This window comes from Lutjanus erythropterus, chromosome 17 (assembly GCF_056507025.1).
Source record: "Lutjanus erythropterus isolate fLutEry1 chromosome 17, fLutEry1.hap2, whole genome shotgun sequence".
In the NCBI taxonomy this organism is placed as follows: Eukaryota; Metazoa; Chordata; class Actinopteri; order Lutjaniformes; family Lutjanidae; genus Lutjanus; species Lutjanus erythropterus.
Window position 1 is genome coordinate 9,820,907 of NC_139333.1, and position 22,472 is coordinate 9,843,378.

Here is a 22,472-nt window from a genome sequence, read left to right on the forward strand (position 1 = left end):
TACAGAGTGTTTATGTGAGAGAGCATGCGGTCAGCATCACTTGGGTGGCACTTAGCTGCGATGGCTCTAGCAGTGCTGACAGTTGCATCATACTAAACCAACCCTGCAGGCCAGTGTCTCATAACAAACAACAATTTGCATCACTGCTCTGCTTCGGTCCCATATTCACTTATATCGGCTCAAAAAACATACATACACTCTAAATATGTGACAGATTACATAATAATCATTATTTTCAGGTTTGAGCCAATAAAAGCTAAACTGAGCCTGCTTTTTCCTTTTTATATTGTCTGCCTTTTTCACAAGCATGTATAAAACATGAGTTATTGTTTTAGAAGTAGGCATTCGAGGTGGGGTGAAATTTGATTTATTCTATTGGCCCTGACAGACTCTTTAGTGTTTGTAATACAACTAAAGTAAACCTCACTTTGTATTTACTTTTTAAGCTGTACAATTCCACTTTGCAGTGTTGCATGAAATAAATGATACCGATTTATCTTTGTTACATAGAGAATTACTAATAGACGGCAATGTTTACTGCAGAACATTCAATATGTCGTACAATTGTCATTATTAATAAAATTGGGGTCAGATCACTGAATTATTTATTTAAATTTTTTGCCTTGCATTAAGTTCCCGCTCTCTCTCTCTCACTTGGTTAAACTGGATATTCTGTGAACACTGAAAAAAAAACCAGACAGAGTCACAGTACAGTATCAGCTTGTTAAGCCAAGAAAGTAGGAATATTTTACTTTAGTTCACCATTTTTTAAGAGAAAATGTGTACTGAAAGGAAGTGCATGTTTTAGAGTTTTCGCTAGATAATTTTTAATCTGATTTCCACAAATTTGCAGGACATCCAATGACCTTTTGTCCAGTTTATTCACAGACAAAGTCTAATTGATGGCAAAGCAACTGAAGTCCAATGAAATAACCAATTCAAATTTGACACTGACTGATTAAATTTGCCCTGTGGAGTTTTCCCATAAACAAATATTTACATTATGTGTTTCTCAACAAGATGTCTTGTACTTATTCTTGAGGCTACTTAACAAGTATATTAAATACATTTCCTTCCTCATAAAAAACTGGGAAGCTTTTTCTAAAATATTTCAAGACCTGCACTATTTACATAAATACTTGCCAGCTAGCAGTTTTTCCTCTTCCATAGTTTTCTGACACGTGTCTTTTTCCGGCAACTGTCAATGACTGGAATAGCCTTAAACTGGCTGCAGTGTTCACATACTGCATGTGCTTCAAACAAACAAAGATACAGATGAAAAAAGGGGCCCACTCATAAATTTTTTTCAGGGTAAAATTCCAGACATATAAATCCTTCACGTTACATGCTTTAACCACAGAAGCATTTGTGCTAAACCCATGACAAGGATGTTGTACTGTACTTCCTTAAAGAGACAGTATATAAAAAATAAAAAATATGTTTTTTTCCTCTGGTCTGTAGTGCCGTTTACTCATCTAGATTGTTTTGGTATGAGTTGTAGAGTTTGTAGAGGCTTCCTGCCACCAACCGTACACCCACGCAGAAGGAAGTGTGCATCTACTCATGGACCAGAGGCTCATGTTCACGATAGTGTGAACTGTGTCCTCCACTGGTGAGCTGTAACGTTAGCACCGCTGAACTAGCTAATTCCAGATTCTAAGATGATAAATACGCTTCATTTATTTTCATTGGGCTGCAAAAGAGACCTGTAAACATGTAGCTGGTTTTGCTTGTCCCAGCTCCTGAGGCAGAGTGGGTGGCCCCTGAGAGCTCCCTGCCTGGGCCACACATCCATGTCTTCAAGGCTCAGAGAGGCCTTATACCGTGGCTTAAAGCAGACAACGCCATCCTGCCTGGCTTCTACTTTGCTGACTTGTTGAGCTGTCAGGTTTATTGTGATGTTTTTTTACGGTTTCACACTCAAAGCTTTTCAAGTTGAAACTGCTCTGCTAAGCCAGTCCATCACCTTCAAGACTAACAAGTTCCCGCTCAGGTTGTGAGTGTCAGGGGAAAAAACACAGCGAAAGCAGGCACACATGCTGTATTCTCACACATGCACATGCCCTGCTGAGCTTGTTCATTAGGTTTTGTTTGCACGCCATGTTCTTTGGATCCAATTTCTGTCATTGTTTGCCATGTTTTCTTTTTGTATTTCTTGTCTTTGCTGTCATGTATGCAGTTAAACTAAACTCTTCACCTAACTTGTTCTGACAGCGCCCTTTAGCTTTTGAAGTCTCTATAACCACCTTGTTCTGTGCTGATCTTTTTTTTCCTCATATATTTTGTCATGTGAGTGAGATTTCTGCAGCCACTAATTGGCCCCTGCCCTGCAGATATTTATTGGCTGATACAAGCCTGACACAAGCCTTTCAGTGGCCTTAAAAAGAGAAAAGGCCAGCCGGAGCGAAGACTACAGCAACTGCGTAATGTCCATTCCTTGTAAGGTCCAGGCTTGAGTGTATAAACACTGCAACCAGGTTGTGAATCTTAATGAGCCTGCGTTAATAACAGTAGAGGGGATGAACTTGCCTGGTTAAACAAATTGGCAACTCTAGCACGTAGTCACTGCTTAATATAGACCACCGTCTTTTTCTTTTATTTTTTTTTTATGCAAGAATGGAGAATGACAAACTGATTAGCTCCCTCTCACTGAGAATTAATTGGGTTTCTTCACGCTTAAAATTAATTCCCTCTTTTATAGTGTCCTATTTAAGGGTTGTGGCGGTTAAATAAATAGAGGTGATGAACGGCTGGTGTGCTGAGGACAGTCAGTGTTTTAGGGCAGTGGTTCTCAAACTGGGTGTCGGGATTTCCAACAGGGTTGCTAGAAGGTACTGGAAAATGTAAAATTCTCTGTTCTGTCTCTTTTCATTTGTTGTTTAGGCTACACATTTTTACATTTGCAGATTATAAGTATCACTTTAGGCCTATAGCAATGATAAATGAAAATTAATATGAAAAAAATACAACACGAACCGTTACCATAAATTTTCTGGCAGTCAGTGAAGAGGGGCAAAAGAACTGCATGCAGCTCCAGAGCTGCAGGTCGCAGAACCCTGAGCCAAAGCCAGTTTTGCCAGCTGTCGCATGGAACAACTACTATGGAGTAGTGACTTTTCAAACAAAGTATTCCAGCTTCAAGACTTGGACCAACAGGAGACTGGGCAGGTCCATAGCGCCAGCATTTCTGACAGAGCCCTGAGCTCCCACCAAACTTTGGAAACTCACCCTGACTTGCTGTGGTATGGATTTTTCTTTGTGGGGGTCGCAAACACCACCCTCATTATTCTTGGGAGGTCACGACTCGAAAAGGTTGAGAACCACTGTTGTAGGGTGTAACCATGGATGTGCCCTTTCTGTTCTGTGATTTGAAAATGGCAGGAGAGGACATGTTTCTGTTGGACTCGGTCTTGAATTTGTCTTGTGAGTTTTGCTACTTTTTCAGTCTTTTTCTGTCAGGATACAAACAGACGCATTAAGATGTCAGGTATAGGGATTTCTTCTCTGAGCTGAAGTCGGTTATGTTTTATGTTCTAAGATTACATCAGCTGTGTTTTATTGCTTTTGGTGGCCATATCTGATCCTGAGATTTCTAATGCCTCAGTTGTTTAGAGACATGTAGATACTGACACAGCACACTGATATATCTGTTTTATTCTGCTAAAATAAGATGTGGTAAAGCGGGGGATTAGGAACCCAAAATAGTTTGATGCATGATCCCATATTCTCAGTTTAACAGTACCCAGATTTTTGATGTGTAGTCCCCGACGTAAAAAAAAAACTTTGTTATTTTCCAGTATTTCTCACCTTCAAGTAAAAAAAGATACAAAAATTGTTCAAATGATTATCGCTGAAATCTGCCTTAGGCGACTGAAGGCCTTCCAAAACTCCCAGAGTTGTTGCAGCCTCTTTACTTTATACTTCGGATGGATTACTGCCTATAGAGCTCGGGTTGTATTTGACAGCGGAGAGATTTAACAGGCTGCCTGAGGATACGCGCATTGTTATTCACTTCATAACTTTTGAGCTGCAGTAATATCGAGAAACAAAGACAGACACGCAAATCAAAGCGGGGTGTGTTTGGTAGAACTTTGTCATAATAGCAGCTGTTCTGTTGAGGAGAGGAAATGATTGATTGCATTAGTGTTATTATATAGACAGTGGTGGTCATTATTTGTGGTATGATTATTATTATTTAGTGAGAACCGTTGTTATCTAGTCTTTTGGCGCATCACATTAGTTGAAGATATGATGTTATTCTGATTCTGCCTGTTGAGCACAAAGTAAATGCTAATTATGTGTTTTGTCCAGTGCGTTTAACATTCTTTCTCAGTCCTGTCAGGCTTTTTTGGTTTTCTGTCATTAAAAAAATAAGTGAACGCTTTTGCCTGTCTAAAACCTCTGCTTCATGGCACCTTTTAAATTTGATTGAATATAGACAATAATATAGCATCAAACAGGTGATATCTGAAGAGACCATACAAGCAACATTTAGCATCTTCACTTAAGCTGGCAGTGGTGTGTGAAAGCCGTCATATTTTAAGACAAACACACAGCAGATCTCCTGATTCAGAGCGTGATCTGTGCTCTTGTGCAGATGAACGCTGCAAATCTGATTACTCTTTTGCCATCAGGGCAGCTGTTATGCTGAACACCTCGCCTCAGGAGCTAGTTAATTCAATACAATTCTTCATGCGTACACTGAGAACAGTCATGCATAGACTAATCATTAGCGATCTGGCCCACCTTTAAACTCAGATTTTTTTTGTTTGTTTTCATTTGTGTCGGTATGATGTTCCAGTATTTCTCACAATCACAAAATTTTAAAAAATCTCTCTCCCAGTGGAGCTCTTTCAGATTTGAGGTCATAGGAGGAGGCATGTTTTTTATTTTTTGGCCCACATGTACTGTAGCCTTGCATTTTGTATTTTTAAAATGTGGTTGCTGTGGCAACTGAAGGCTTGGGACTACTTCAAGGCCACTGGCAAAGACTGAATTCAGTGAATTTTATAAAATTTTGAAACATTCATGCAGTGTATTTTCCTGCAGTTCCACAGTAGAGAGCGTCACTATTTGGAAGGTCATACTGTGGATTGGAGTAGTTCAGAGAAGAAGACTTAATAGACAAAGCTGCTGTCTGGCTTTTTTTTTTTTTTTGTTTACAGTTTAATATATCTAAAAAAAACTCCTGCTGTGATGAGATTGCCTCCTAATGTGGTTCTAATGTAAAGGGCGAGGATTTCTTCTACTGGCATCAGGAAGGCGTCATTTCAATGACCAAAAAGTCTTTGTCTAGAGCCAGTGTTTGGCCAATCACAGCACATGAAGTTTTTGCAATAGCCAATCACAACACAGGGGAGTATCACAGTATGCAGGTGATGTTGCAGGGTCACGCTAATGGTCACGTATAATGTTCACAGGTACAGACTTCCATGCAGTATTGTCATAATAGCAAATTTTGGTTATAAACTGTTATAAAATCTACAAATTTACTTCAACAGAAAACTGTTAGTGAAGCATTCAGTGTTTGAAATGTTGTGATAAATCAAGTTTATTATGATCATCATCACTGTTGTTATTACATAAAAAGCCTCTCCTCCTCCTTCATGGCAGTGTGTGGGCTCTTAAATGGGATGTGAATAAGTTAATGCATGAAGGTCTGTGTTGGAGCAACAGTAGCGCGTCCGACTCGGCTCACCTGTCAGGCGGCGACGGCACTCTGCCGAAGCGGCCGTGACAGCAGGTGTCCTCCATACAGCACAGTGTGTGTCACAGCTGTCAGTCTCCTGACAGAGACCTGTCCACACTGTCCGCCTCAGTTAGGCAGACAGGCCAAGGGAACACACACACACACACACACACACACGTATACACACACAGAATAGCGTGGCCATATTTGCATGAGCACACACATACACACAGATGTGAATAACACCACGTCAAGGTTAGTTAGAGCTGATGACAATTGATTATCAGGCTGGCAGGAGTCAGGCTGTTTAGGATATGAACTGGTTTCACCCCCTCACACTCTCTCTCTTTGCCTCTTTCTCGCCACATCTCTCACCCCTCTCTCCCTCCCCTCTCAGTCAGGGGTTTGACTGTTTCCCAGAATCTGTCCTGCTGTCAACATCCATTACGTCTCACCTGGAGTGCTTCTGCCTTTTGTGTGTTAAATGGAAACTGAGAATTGCACGTTAGAATGTTCTCATGCTATAGATCCTGTAATGTATTCACATGATATTCTATTGTTCTTTTTTTTTAATTGTGTTATATAATAATGTTTTGCAGCATGATTAATTTAAGTGCTTTTTTGTGTGTTCTTGTACTCATGTATGTGCTGCAGGTAGCAGAGATGCATGGAGAGCTGATAGAGTTTAATGAGCGCCTGTACCGTTCTCTCATGGCCAAAGACCACCTCATTGTCCAGATGAGACAAGAACTCATTGACCTGAGAGGACCGGTGAGTTACTGGACGCACACACACATACATTATATACACACGTACACACACGCACACACACACACACACCAGTGTCCCCTCCAGGGTTGGGTAGTGACTTATTACATGTAATGTAGAGTATGTTATCTGATCAGCCCAGATTACATTTGTAATCCAATTATAGTTAGATTGTCAAGGATTACTTGACTACTACTTGAAGGACCAATGCTCTGTTATCTTATAATTATTACATGGCTTTGTTAAATACTGTACTCTGATTGGTCAGTTACAGCAAGGTCTGTTATTTCTGTATAGCAGACTGTTTTTATGAAGAACAGACCATTGCTATGGACAGTTCTGATGAAAGACTCAAACAATAAAATCACTGTTAAATCACTAAAATTGTTTTAAAATTATTATTTTGTGCAAGTTATTGATTTTTTGGTACATACATACATATCAATTTAACAAGCAGGGCATGGATACGTACCAGTGATACAAAATGTTGCCATAAAATCATTTCAAAATTTTTATTTTGTGACGCTAAAAAATATTTTTTTGTAAGTGACCATGTAATAAGTGGGATACTGTACAGTGAGCTGGTCGTTATCGTGAAATAAACCCCTTCAGGATGATTCAAGACCTCTTCATTTCACAATAACAACCTGCTCACTGAACATTATCTCTTACAAAATGCACCATGACATACAGAGAGTCTTAGATAAGACAGACAGACAGATAGATAGATTATGAAATGTTAAAAAAAATGAATGCCAGTATCTGTGCATTCAAATTAGATTACATTTTTTGTAATCCAGTGGATAACATTACTAATTACAAAAACTGCCATATAATTTGCATTCAGTAACTGAGTATGTTTCAGACTTATCTGACCCAACCATGGTCACGTCTCATATGATTTCTCTGCAGGTTTTCTCTTTCTTCTTCTCTGTCACCCTGCCATTTCCTCACCTCTCCTCCTAGTGATTTTGTTTGATTTTCATCTCCACTTCACCCTGTTTGTTTTTGCAGTGGCCCTCTGCTCATTTTTGTCTGTGGTCAATGGCTGCCAATAACGGTTAACTGCATTTTCCTTGAAGTTGTCATCCACGAGAATCCTCTGTTTTCACTTGTCTTTGATGCTGCAGCACTGCAGTTCCCAGATATAATCTGTCAGTCAAGCGATGTGTGCTCACATCTTTCTACTTTTCTCTTGACGAAGTTTGATTTTCCGTAGGCGGTGCTCTTCTGGTGGCTATCGCTGCTAATGCTAACTACCCATTTTCTTCAAACAAACTTTTTTTCCCCACCACTTTCAAAGTTGTCCTTTACAGTCACAACAAAGACACACAGAACACCAACATCTGGTCATGCACAGGGGAGCTTGAAGCAGTTTGGACACACACAAACACACTCTGGAACACACACACACACTGTCCACTGTGTGAGTTGATACAGCGGCAGTGATGGGAGCCCCAGGCTGAAGATAGGACCTCTTATCCCCTAGCTTCAGCCCTGCTCTGCTGGATCACTCACCCTGTTTGTGTGTGTGTGTATGTGTGTGTCCTTCTCTGCCTTCTGATTGCTGCCTGCTTCCAGCTCCCAAGAACTGCTGCAGTTCACCAAACCCAAGCCACTTTCTCCCCGCCGCTATGCCCCACCGTCTCTGTTCGTCTCACTCCTCTGTTTTTGGAGTGTGAGTGTTTTGTTTGTGTTTGTGTGTGACTCTTGGAGGGTTCGCTGAAAGCCTGGAGGCTGGAGACCCCACTGATGGAGGCTGTGGTGACAGTGTTTCAGCCCAGGTTTAGATATTCTCTGTGGGAGAGCTGAGAGGCTGACAAGCCAGCTCTGGATGGGAGAGATGGAGGAAAGACAGACACACACACACAGACACAGTCTCATCCAACATCTGGGCCTGATCATGTGGTTCCTCAGGGGACCTGGAATCATGCAAAGAGTGAAACAAATCACAGGCATAGAGGGTGTCAGATTAGGATAAGCACTGCTAACTGAGGACACTCATCAACAATAGCAGCAATAAAAACATGTCTGTGCATGAGGAGACATTCCAGATGTGTACTTTGTATGTCTAAACAGTGTATTGCATATTGCATTGGTTCCCCAGTGCTTTGTTTAATGTACTGTGTCAGCCCTGTCTGGTGAACTGAAGAACCCCTCAATCAGCACCACCAGTCATGTGTTTAAATGTGCTCATTTCAGTCGATTTTAAGGTCAGAGTTGTTTGTTCTATAAGACTGTGCTATTTGGTTAAATTTGCATTTGTACTTCTACCTCTATATATAGTCACAAAAGCTGGAAGTTTTAAACATTTTCCCTTTGTTAATTTTTAAAGTGGGAGACTCTTTTGGTTCTGAAAAGTTAGTTTAGAGAGTGGTAGAGATCCAGGACGAAAATGACAGAGTAATAGAAGAGCAGGGCTTCAAGAAAAAGTCCCAATTGCAAATCTGTCTGTTGCTTCAGCACCACAGACAGTGCCATGGATTTATCAATACACTGGACAGTCGGGCTGCTGCTATTTTAGAGGCATGATCAGGGCCATAGAGTCCAGCTTGCACAAACCTCAGTCAGATAAAGAATCAATGAGACAGGCAGACTAGAACTGACTGACTTCAACTAACAACCGTCTGCCCTTCACTCTCTGCTACTAGGGAATGGAGAGGGGGGGGTGGCAGGTTAACAAGGGGGTAACATTTTGGTCATTTTGCGGGCAACTGCAGAAGAAATATATGTGAGTGTATTTGCCATATTAATATATGAGTTTGCACTGTATGTGTAATTATTATAACCCAGCTAACTAACGAAAAGAGAAAGCAACATAAAACCAGGTGCTCTGATAAATAATATTAAATGTTTTATTTATTAACAAAGATAGTGGCAGATTGTCTTTCTTTTGCTTCTTTCTTGCTTGTTATCAATCTCACCCTTCTCTCTCTTTTTTCCAGGTTCCAGGTGATTTAAGCCAGACGTCAGATGACCCCAGCTTGTCAGATTTCGAGACGTAAGAATATTTCTCTACTCTTCCCTCTATTACGTTCTCCCTCTCACTCTGTCTTTCTCTCACTCTTTCTCCAGCGTTCCGTTCTCTCATATTGATTTGTTCCTACCTCTGGAGTTTCTTGTACCTTGCAAAAGCTACATCGTAAAATATCTGGTCTCCCAACATAATTGAGTTTATGTTATTCTTTCTCAAGTTTACCTGCGAACAAAGCTCAAACAGTGTTTGATTTCATACATTCATTCATTTGTTCCGCTCTCAGTTCGTGACCAAATTAGATTTCGAGGTGTTTTACCAGAGTGAGCTGTAATTTGCAGAAGCTGTCCAAGCATAGTGCTGACACACTGTTGATGTTGCTGCTGCCAGTGATAATGATAATGATGATGATGATGATAATGACGATGGTAGTGAGGACGTTTTTTGTTTGTGTCACTCAGGGCTCATCGCGCTCTCATCAACGTGTGGATCCCCTCTGTGTTCCTGCAGGGCAGAGCTGCTAACGCCTACCACGTCTATCAGGTACATTCAGCCACTTGAATATCTGTGTTTGAGTGGTTTTCTCTGTTTATCAGGCAAGACTAGCGAGTACAGCCATCACATATGGACTTATTGCTTCAATGAGATGTGACATGGTAGATGTCAGAAACTCTAACCCAGGGGATAAAGATGCTAATGAAAACAAAGGGTTGTAGAGAGAGGTTTTTGTGATTCATTTGTTTGAGTTAAACCAAACAATAGAGGGATGAAGTTACAAGTTCATTAAGCCAAGGAGCAAGAGAACAAATGAGCAAGCTCTGAAATAATTACATTAAATCAAGTTTGCATTAATGCCTCATCATCAGTGTTCATTAGCATTGTAACACTCAAGGCTGTTTTTTTCTCTTCTCAACTCTGCTGAAGTGGTCAAACAGAGCGTTTTGCTGGCCTGACTTTTTTTTTTTTTTAATTTGGCAGGGACAAACCTGTTCATAGCCATGCTAGCAATGTGGCTCAAGGAACAGAGATGCTGGTCATTGAGCTTCTCCACCACTTTGGTCTAAACTGAAACATGTCAACAACCATTCAATGGATTGGTGTGAATATCCAGGTTCCCATAAATCCTAAAGATCATGGTTAACATGTGGTTTGGAGTGATTTGGCTGAACTGTTAGACGGATTACCATGACATTTAGTTCAGACATTCGTCTGAGAGAGAAAGATGCTTTTAAAAGTGTTTGTGTGTTCACCTCTCAGTACTTTTGTAGCTTCTGTGGTTTGAAGTTAAGTTTCTCTTCTGTGTTGCTATTTGTACTTAATCAGCTTTGTTTTACTGTGTCATGTTCACTTGCAGTTGTACAGGCGTCGCTTTAAGTTGCTGTCGATGAAAACCCCACATTTCCTGATTTTGCTGCTTCATCATTAAAGCTTTTAGGTAACAAGAAAAACAGGGACTTTTAATGTGGAGACTATTTTAAATGATATGTGCGACAGTTTTACAGTTGCTTGATTAAAGATGAGCACCTCATCAGTAAATACACACCTTCAAGTGGCTGCAAACTCTGTTGTGCTGGGCTGAGACAGCGAGTCAAGCAAAGCAGCATATGTGCATGAAAAAGGAGCGAATGAGAAGTTTCAGACGCTACCAACGGAGGCAACAAACTGTCATTGCCTCCACTGAATAGGGGTTTAATTTGCATGTCCACTCGGGTGACATGTTTCCATCACTGCTCATCAGAGCTGGACCCGATAAATACCCATGACTGCTACAGTAATTTGACCTGGAAGTGAATGTCGATTCTACTCTTTTCCAGTGTAGACAGAAGCCAGATGTGAATGGGTGTTAGTGGGCTTTTTATCCAGTCTTTATCCAATTAACTCTGAACCCATTAGCTAAGGGAGAGAGAAAGAATGAATAACACATATCTTGTTAACAGTGTTTATTAACCTTAAGGGACATTTCATTTGCAACTCTTTTTTTTGCCATTATGATCATTTTAATTTGTCTTGCTATGAGTCCTGTAAAGTTTGCCTATAATCATGTATGAATATTATTTGGAGACCAAATGGACTAAATCAGTCAGTATTCTCTGTGTTACTGTGTGTTCTTTCTTTTTTGGAGGCATTTCCTTATTAAAGGTCATTCGACGTAGACATGTTGGGTTTTAGTAAACTTCTCCATGCATCTCCCATAGGCATCGACAAAAATGGCACCAAGCGGAGCATTAGAATGTTGGTATTATGATGTACCTTTCCTTCTTTTGTAGTTTTTTTGTGATAAACATTATACCTTAGCATGTGCCACTTTTACATGCATGTTAGCATGCTAATGTTATCATTTAGCTCACAGCACTACTGTGCCTAAGTACAGCCTTGCAGAGACGCTTAGTCTTGTTTTCCTGGCTCAAATCATTGCCTGTCATGAGAATAAAGTGAAGGGAACACTGTGAGAGTTAGACATAAGTTGTTAGAACATTATGTCATTTCCAATTCTAAAGAATATTACATTTTAGCTTCTTTTTTTACAAATCTTTTCCATCACAGAAGAAGTGAAGTGGCAGTCATTTTTTTTTGTTGTCACCCCTCCAACATAGCTATGTGTTATTGATTTGGTATGTCGCCAAAACTTTTCTTAAGACCTAAATAAATCTGCACTTCTCACAACAGTCTGTGCCACTTCTGAATAATCAAGCTGTATCTTCTGCATTTACACCAGTGATCATGGTCTGACTCCACTTAATCAAAATAAGGTTCCTGAGCTCTGTGCCAGGCACTTATCTAAGACAGGTGTGTTGGGAACTGAACTCAAGAGCGACTTAACAAACCGAACTGCTGCTTCTTATTGTATCTGTCAAGTTATCGAGCAGAGTAGACAACGGCGGCTCATTCCCTCGGTGACTGTTTTACTGTGTCTGTCACATTAACAAGGTGTTACACCTCGGCTCTCTCACCGTCCACCAGTTCCCCCTGTGAGGCAGAAATACACATGCATGCACGCGCACCCACACACACACACACACACACACGCTCAGTCCCCTGGTTCAACTTTGTGAGACAGACATACACACACAGACAGACAGACTGTTGCACTGATACACATGGATAAACACACGTCTGTAGTGGTACTAACACAAACGTAACGTTTAGTGGATGGAATACACACATACAGGTACACACAGATCCAAGAAATCACACACATTGATGCACGCACATACCCAGATACACATAGAAACACGTCCAAGCGCAGGTACAGTTTTGTCAAACACAAACACAAACACAGACACATACACAGTGGTGTTATCTGCTCTGTAGCCAGGAGCTACAGCTGTAACGTTAGTCAGGGGAAACCATATGGGACGAGAAGAGACAGGTGACACATCCTCGGCTTTGACTGATAGTCAGGACTGGCTGGCCACTGAGCTCAGCCCGGCTCAACTTATACATAATAGATGTAAATTCACAACTCGGGGCTCGAGCTGAGAGCTCCCTGACACCTTTCTGTGTGATATTATCTCCATCCTCCCGACGGGACTGAGGCATGTCAATGGCAAATGAGATGCATTGTTTTAATTCCTCTTGTTCGTGTCACTTACATCTTCACACCCGCTCGCTCAGATATTTTGAGTCAGTTTTCTTTATTGAAAGGCAGCCGCTCTGATAAAAATATCTGACAGTTTTTCGACGCAAGTGGTGAATATAATTTAAAATTGGCATTTTCTGGCATTGGTGGAGGTAAAATGCTCATGTGGAAAGCGGCCCACTTTTAAATTGCAGTGCAGTGTTTAGGAAAGTCACTTGTTCCCTGCAATTTGGGAGCTTATTTATGCAGCAGGACTTAACAGGTGAGTGCATCATAATGGGACTGTCATAAAAGCAGAGTTCTGGAGGATTCATCGCAGAATGATGGGACTGTTACTACATCTCGCCAAAAAGCTCCAGTTTGTACCTCTTGCGCAGTTCCATTACCTTTGAGTTGAGCTAAGCAGCCAATTTTCTTCAAAAGTAAATATCCTCTGATCTTTGATAACGCAGCACTTACCACTGTTCTGAAGGTATTTTCACAATCCTCAAAGACTCTTCTAACCGTTTGGCTGTAAAAACATTCCACCTGCTTTGTGATGAATATGACTTTGCGCGTGGTGTGCCTCTTAATCCAAAGAAAGGTGGTAGCCAGAAATTGCATATCTTCTTGCTCATTTTGTACAAATTGAACTGAAATAAACATTTTTAGCCAGCATTTCTATGCAAAATAACATTCATATTTCAATATCTGATTTTGCGAAAAGAGCAGGGACATATGCTGCCTGCATAAAGAAACCACACAGATGTCTAAAAAAGACTGAGAGTTCTGGAAATACCTTCAGTATAGTGGTCGGGGAGACCAGGGGCAGTTGGAACAGGGGGCGGTTGGAACACACTCTAACTTGTCCAATTAGAAACAAGCTAGAGTGAACACTTACTCTGCACATGCTCAGTAGGTTTCTCTCTCTGCATGTGTAAAAGAAGCAGGATCATTTTACCTCAGCAAAGGTTGTCAAAAACAAAATGATTTTCAGGAATGAAAGTTTGGGATGTCCAGCGTTTTTCTTCTGCTGTTTAAAGGGTAGATGATTGTAAATTTCAATTGCATCAATCTCTAGGATACTGGCTGAAAATGAACCTGAATGGACTTTGTTAATATAGGTGTTGTTAGCTAGCATTCAAAGTTTTGTCATGGCCCAACCTAAGCACTTTGTTTGTCTGTGTTGACATACTTTTCTCTTAGAAGATTAACACAATTCACTGAAAAAACATTTTTTACTGAATTTGGTCAAATTACCGCTAACCTGATTCAACTAATTAAACTTGTTATCATTAGTATAGTTGCCTATTCTCCTGCAAAAACAGAAATAGACTTTTGCTTGGAATGTATATGATGTCTGATCTAAAATAATTACCAATATACCAAAAAATATTCTTCAGTAACATTATTAGATACTACAGCAGTGATGTGATTACTTTAAAGTGTGCTTTTATTTGAGATACACTGGATTAAAATAATTTCTCCAGTGTTAAAAACCCCCATCGAGGGAGCAACCATGACACTCTCTTCTTGCATTAAATTACCACTATAGCTTTGTCCTCATCAGTTATTAATTAGTCCACATATTTCTGTTTCATACATCAAAAGATGGCTTTAGTATTTCAAATAGTCTTTGAGTTTTTAAGAAAAATGTGAATAAATGTTACCATGGCCCCAGTCACCCCTTAATATTTGTTTTCAGAACATTAGATGCATAATTTTGTGACTGGGTATGCAGTAATGGTGCTACACAAACTGGGTCTAATCTCCAACACGAAGGTCCAAAGTTCCCATCAACAAATAATAAAAGAATTTAATGTCTTCCTGATGGTTGATAGATAATGTTTCACCTGAGGAAATCCCACACTGTTCACATTAACTTAAATGTGATAATAGTTTGGTTAAAAGTATGTCAAACACATTGGAGTTTGCGGATACCAGCCATGCTTTGGGCAATAATCAGTGTCCACCTGCAGTTCCATGTTCATGGATCAAGTCCAGCATCGAACCTCAACATTTTCCATGTGTTGCACCGATTTAGCCTAATTTCCCCCTCTCAATAACAGTCTCTGAGAGACTGCTGTCCAGCCCTGGAGCTTGTATAAAGCACAGCCCATCTGGTGTATTGGATACTTCTCTTCCCAGAGCTATATTCGTCTAATGGCTCCCTATGGAAACAGCTTTTGTTCTTAGACAGGCTAATGGATGGCCAAGGTTACTGGAGTCATTGTTGTTACGGTGAGGTTGTTGTGGTGATTGAACGACGAGCCAACAGTCTTAAAGACCGGTGAGTATCGTGAGGGAAAAGGCAGGGGTCTCTTTAAAATACCCTCAAGCCAGCGCACAGACTTTTTTTCCTCAGTATTTTTCTCATTCTCACACTCAAACACACGCATATGCTTGCAAAATTGAACCAATGATGAGAGCAATGAGCCATAGCAGAAGCTAGAGAGGGTTTTGGGAGGCTCGGCGAGTGAGTGGGATTTTAGTAGCTGGAGCCTAAGTTAGGTCACAGAAACCTTGTGGTAGAAAATGAGCACGCTAGCAGCTGTACGGTGCTGCTAAACTCACCCAGAGAAGAAGACAGGGTGATCTAACCATCACTTCTTACACAGCGTCCCTTAATGTTCGCTTTCTTCTCTTTCTCCTCCTGTGTCGTCCCTCCATTCTCTCTGCTCTTCTTTTTCAGCCTTCCTCCCTCTGCCAGATTGCATGGCATTTTGGTGGCGCTAAAACTGCTTGTACTCCATTTTCCCTCTTTGCATTTGCTCAGAGCCACTTTTCTCTCCAAGCTTTCTGAAATGACTTCCATCTAAAGCTCAGTAAGGCCTGTGGATGGATGACGAGGGACGGACAGAGATGGAGAGTGGGAGACTGATGGATTTGCTCCATTATCAGGCGGGTTTTGCTCTTTGTGGCACGCCGTGCCTCTGGGCCTTCATCCCTCCATCGCTCCATCCCTCGCTGTGCCTTTTTTCCCCTTCTGAACTCATAATGAGAGAATTATACCGGCCGCGGCAAATCAGTGTCTCCCGCCCACACAATAGCAACAATAGAGGCTATCATGAGAGGAGGGAAGGAAGAATCGCTTGCACGCCGTTGACGAACACAAGGAGTCATTTGATGTGTGCAGGAGTGTCTGTGTTTTCATCACCTGTGTATTTTAGGCTGGCATTGTGCTGCGAAAAGAGCATCAGTCAGAAGCTGATGAGGAACTCTTTTCATTTCCCAATAAATGAGGTGCTGGCTAGTTGTATGTTATCAGGATCTGTGGATGTGTGGAGCTGTGTGCGCAAGAAGGCAGTCAGCTAAAACTCATATACAGAGAAAAATGAGCACTTTGGGAAAGAAAGCCAAGAACTAAAGGAGAGGTATTTGGATCGAGGGATGGCAACGTCAGTCGGCTCCACTTTCGTGCAGACTGAAATATTTCACCAACTGTTGGACAGTTTGCCACGAAATTTAGTACAGACATTGATGGTGCCAACAGGATGGATCCTAAGTACTTTTATGATCCTCTGAGCTTTTATCTAGCGTCACCAGCAGCTCAGCATTTATACTTTTCAAGTGAAAAATCTCATCGACTTGATAAATTAGCAGAAAGTACACATGTTTAATAACTTTAGTGATCATCTGACTTTTTCTGTAACACCACCATGAGATTGACATTCGTAGTTTTGACATGTCTGAACAACTGTTGAATCGACTGACATGAAAATTAAAACTTTGAGGATGGATAGTTATAACTAAAGTGACTCCTTAACTTTTCATCTGGGACAGATAATGTATGTAACGTATGAGTATCATGAGTAAAATATGCCAGTATCCTTACTCATAATGAAGGTAAATCCTCATTGGGTAGCTAAAATGCAATGTATAATGTTTATTGATTCAAGTTTATAAAAAAAAGCTCTTGCTATTGATCAAAAACATTGATCTGACACTTAATCCTACTTTGTGAAATGGTTTCAGTTTGGTTAGTTTTGGTACAAAAACTGCGTTGTTTGGGTTATGCACCAGCTATGAGTTAGTTTGAGAAAATGATCATGGTTTGTGTTAAAAATTAGACCACTGGTAGCTTGATAGAGCGTGCAATCCATGTCCTGAGGCTCTGAGTCCTCTGCAGCAGCCCTGGGTCCAAGTCCCACCTACACAACCCTTTCCTGTCCTCACCTTGGGTGATATCAATTAAGACCTAAAAAGCTCTAAGAAATATATTTTAAAGTAAGTGCATTAACCACATAAGTGTGTAAGTTATGTTACATATCAAGTGTGTAAGTACCAGAAAGAAAAAGACAGACATAATATAAAGTCCACATATGAAGGAGGTTGTGGTTGATGGATGGGTAACACAGTAATACACAAAGTAACATTTGCATTTTATGATATAAAACAGCAAACTTAAAAAGAATTACTGAGTAATTTGTAACTTTGTTTGTGTTTCAGCACTGGTAGCAGAGTGCACACCACAGCTGAGCAGATGGTGATGCAGAGCTAAGTTGCTAACTAGCTTGTGAAATTCATAGCTGGCAATTTAATAAACAATGATCCCATCATTTTCCCTTTTCAGTATAACTCTGCTATAACCCTGTCCCTGACTGTTTGCTATGTTAGGGAGGCAGCAAGTCAGCTATAGATTGGTAGTACAGTCAGTAACATAACAGATTGAAAGGTAAGTGTAAAGCTTTGTTTTTATCCACCCGTTTACCACGTTAAAGTTACTTCATTACACTGTGAATGCAAACTCAACATTGCCTGTATCCATTTCAAATTAAAAGCACTCTGGTGAACAGAGGCCCTTAATTTCTTAAAGTATTTTATTGTGAAACATACAGGAATGTGTTGTAGCAAACTTACTCGCAACTTCTAGTTCATTAGCTCTTATTATGTTCCACTTGGGAGCGGCTAAGTCACGATTGACACCTAGTGGTAAAACTTGGTATTTCCGGTCCATTCCGGTATTTGGCTTCATATCAAACCGGTTTGAAAATTTTTACATCAGCCCAACCCTAGAGTTGACATATTTTCACCCTGGAACATGGCTACAACCATAACTCATAAACATGTCAGCATACACACATTAGCATTCAGCTCAAAACACTGCAGTACAGCACAGCCTCACAGAGCAGATAATGAGGCTTTTGATCAATTTATCAAGGGCAACACAAGCTATGAGACACACCCGGTCACGTGTTAACACATCAGGACAGCAGTACAGTAGTACTGCTCCAAAAAAAACTGTTATATCACACTCACTCTCCGGATTGACACATCCAGACTACCATACCTTGACTTATTCTGTCTGTATGGTGCATTTTGTAACTCGTCTACAAGGTTTAACTTTCCTGTCCAACAAAGTTTTTATAGTCGATACCTCAGTGGGGCAGAGTGACAGTAGAGAAGCCAGTGAGCTTTAAGTTCTGGGAAAGTTCATCCCCTGTTCATATACAACACAATATAAAAGCCTTTAACTTTGTACCAAGCTATTTCGCTCAAGGTATTTTACATTTTTTCTTGTCAGACACTGGGGCAGCCCTGCTGAGAAACTCAGTGCTGTGCTCACTGTCTGATAGGAGCTCTCAGGTCGTTGATTACTAGGTGTCATACCTGCGGCGCTGCAGCAGCAGGAGAGATATACTCTTTGTAGAGCAGCTGACACCGTCAAGCTCTGATAAAGTTTTGTTTGCTAACAAAGATGAGACAAATATAATTGTGATTACTTGTTGACTTATCTGTAGTTGTACACTCTGATTGGGCCTCTGAATAATTTCTCAAGTTGCATGTGGTGTGAACTTCTGGTAAACGCAGTTTCACTCTGCCAAATTAGGGCGTCGCTAAATAAAATGATCCAAGACACATCTTCACACCTCAGTTTACACCAGAAGAGGTGAGAGCTGGTATACAAGGAGCTTTAAAAAGATCTGATTAGTTGTTACTTAACCCGTCCAAACACACACATACATAGTGCAAACATGCCAGTGAAGCTACAAAAGTTTCACCTTTCACAACTTCTAATGACTTGTAGAGTGACCCAAACTGACATATAATCACAGATAAGTTTTTTTTTATGTTTCAGTTTACAGTGGAACTAAATGTCATTCAGAGTTCCCATGAAAACCACTGGCAGAGTGCTTATTGGTTACATGTTTCATTTACAAACAGGCATTGATTGGTGTTTACAGCAGTCAGTAGTGCAGAATCTGGGTTACTCCCCTGCCATGCAGCTGTAGTGGTCCATGCGTGTATGAAGGAGAGAAGCTATATTAGCTGACTCTTCCCAGACTGAGAGCTCTCAGTGAACCCGGACCAAAACATCCTCCAACACCAGCGGAGGTCAGTTTGACGATAGAGAGCAGGCCACAGTACAGAGATGGTTTCCTTGCTGGGTTTGGCACCCAGTACCTGGGGATTGAGTCATGGCTAACCAAGCTAACAGCAGTTAGCGGTTAGCTAAGCTATTCAGCACGTCAAGACTCAGTAAATGGCCTCAGTGCTGTATTCCCTGTCAGTCTCAGAGGCTTTGTTGGTTTGAGCCCAGCCCTGTGGCCAGCTAATGGTAGTAGCAGCTATCATCTAATAGTTAGAGTTAGCTACTTTAGCAACAAGTATGCTGCTAAAGCTAGTGTTATCTGTCCATCACAAACTGTGTAACCTAATTAAATAATAGAGTTGAAGATGAGTAGCTGGAGGACATCAGCGGGGAAATCAGAAAATATTTTCTTCACAAAATATGATCCATTTTCTACCAAATCAGTGAATAAAGTTATAAAGTTGTGCTTTTGTACAGTGAGGCCTGTTCCCCAGAAACACTGCAGTCCACTCCTCTCCTTCCATTTTCCGGTGGAAAATTAAGAGTGTGCCTCTGATTGCAGCACAACTCATCAACAGTTTTGAATCATTTTCCAGGAAAAGACAAACTCTGAAATATATTTAAAAAGATCCGAAAAAAAGTCTACAAAATTATTTTTTTGTCTTTGTTAGGCCAGATACTGGTCTATACTTGCAGGTGATGTATATTGCAATAATATATGTGATAAGAGCACTTTAATGTTGATTTTGAGTTCATGGGAACTTTATGAGTTCAGGCCTGATAAAGTCACTGTGTTACTGCCCCTTTCATTGGATTTCATGGATTTGGTCCCTCATCATGATTCATCTCTCCACCTCTCTTCCCCTCCTCCTCAACTCTCCTTTCATTTATTATCTGTCTCCTGTTCTTTCTTTTTTTTCTTTTTTTTTTATCAATCAGTCTTGTCTTTCCTTTTTTTTTTTTTGTCTTCCTTGCCTTCTCTCCCACTCTTTTGTCAATCTTCTCCCAATCATTCTCCACTCTTAGACAGGTTGGGAGGGTGGTGTTGCTCCTGATGATGAGTTCCAGGGCAAAATGGGTGCAACACTCCCACTTCCACAGCAGTTTGACAACAACAATGAATCACAAATTTATGTTCACACCACTTCCCCCACGAGACAAAGACGAATCGTTTTCTCCTTTGTGGATTTTATCTACAGGGAGGAAAATGAGGGACTGCTCACTGCAAAAACCTGTTTTGTTTAAATCTGCATGTATTCATGCATCCATCCATGTATACACACAAAGACAAACTAACATATAAGCACAAATGGAATGCAGTGTGAATGAAGAGTATATCACAGTATATACAAATAGCTCCACGCCAGTGTTGAAAGCCTCTGATCCACAGCTCACTGGCTGTTTTACATATACATTTGATAAATACATTCCAAATGAGCAATTCTCTTTGATCAGCATGGAGCTGGGCCTATATAATTCAGTGGCTCACTGCAAACTTCTCACTGTTTTAATTATGCTAATGAGACTGGATAATGTATACTGTAACTTTTCTCATTCGTTGCCTCTCTCTGTCCTTCACACCTTTGTTCTCTTTCTATAGAGCGCAACTAAGTCTGAGAGACACTGTGGAGTAAAAAGCAGACTTGTCCACTGCATTTTTTAAAAGCACCTTTGTATTATCTGTTCTGCATACGCCTGTCCTCATGCATAGTACAATACCTTTAACTGTAACTGTTTGTGTGTACTCGGAGAGAAAGAGTGATAGAGGGTCCCAATTAATAGCAGTTACATAAACCATCTTCCTCTTCCCTGTGCCTCCCAGATCCTTTAATATGCACCATATGAAACCACATAAATCAGCCACTCAATGAATAATTGAGACGTCCTCGCTGACACTCTTTCAGAAGCGCGCACCGCTGCCTGCAATGGTCTGCCATCCCCCAGAGAAATGCAATGTGGGAAGTGTGTTAGCACCTTTAATTTCTATATTAGCCATTTGGTATAGCGGGGTTAGCCTGGGAGACTTGTGGCCGTCGAGGCGGTAAGCTTTACATCGGGACCTGCTCAGTGTGAGTCGCTCTGATTAGCCAGAGGCTCAGACCGCATGGTGATGAGATGATACATCCATATGTATTAATGTGAACTTTGAATGTGTGTTTGTGTGTGTGTGTGTGTGTGTGCATGCGCTGGTGTTGCATTCAAAGACAGATAGATGATCTGTTTTTTAATGCTTGTAATGCTGATGATCTTGTGTGCATTTTTTCTCTGTGTGTGTTTTCACGCACATACAGGGCTATGAGTGTGTGCGTACGCGCGTGCAAGTGATTATGGTTATGATAATGGCTGGTTGGTGACAGAGGGAGATAACTATTATGTTGATGATGGTAATGATGAATGTTTTACAATGATGATGATGATAATTACAATCGTTGTCTTGGTCTTACTTCCATCAGTCATAGATTAAACACCCTCGGGAAGACACAGAGGCTGCTTTTACTGCCGCGCACTGCAGCATGGGCGCCACATCAACTTCAGCATCAATGTAATTTACATTACATTTCCATTTTAGGCACTTAAGTCAGTGCTCTTATCCAGAGTGATTCACAATGGGGAGGCTGTGCTTCAGTGTCTTGTTCAGTGGCACTTAAACAAGATGCAAAGCTGTTGATCGGCATGTGTTGGCAGCTGCAAGTCTCAAAACTACAAGAGGAGGAGGACAAATTAAGAGCAATTACTGGACAGTATAATACAATACCAATACAATGAATGAAACTTTAGAAACCACGACCTCTTTAAAGCAGGTTTGGACCCTCAGGTGGGTCACAGGAGATTTTATTGGGTCCCCAAATTAATAAAAGACTATGGAGGAAATTCTGCAAATTTAAGATCAATATCTTCATCACACCTTTTATAGATCGTTTAAAAATAGGCCTGTTGTTTTACTAATGAGAGGTAAAAATAAGAGCCTGTTAATTCCATCTAAAGACACTTATTATGTCTCATTTATGAAGCTAAAATGTCCTTGATTGTTTTGCTTGTAAGAGGAAATAAAAACAATTAAATGGCCCGTTAACTCAGCCTTCATGAATTTGTTTCTAATTTCTAAAGTTTTAACATGTGCACTTTATATGGTGATGCGGAAAATTGTAAAATAAAGTAAAATTGATCA

The 22,472-nt window shown here is 40.6% G+C and overlaps 1 protein-coding gene across 1 annotated transcript in view; it reads left to right on the forward strand.

Moving 5' to 3' along the window:
• Positions 1-22,472, forward strand: part of snx29 (sorting nexin 29) — a 172,919-nt gene that overhangs the window by 104,100 nt on the left and 46,347 nt on the right. Inside the window, exons 16-18 of the mRNA XM_084740643.1 lie at positions 6,344-6,460; positions 9,403-9,458; positions 9,893-9,974. Coding sequence (XP_084596769.1) covers positions 6,344-6,460; positions 9,403-9,458; positions 9,893-9,974 — 255 coding nt within the window. The remainder of the gene's footprint in view (positions 1-6,343; positions 6,461-9,402; positions 9,459-9,892; positions 9,975-22,472) is intronic.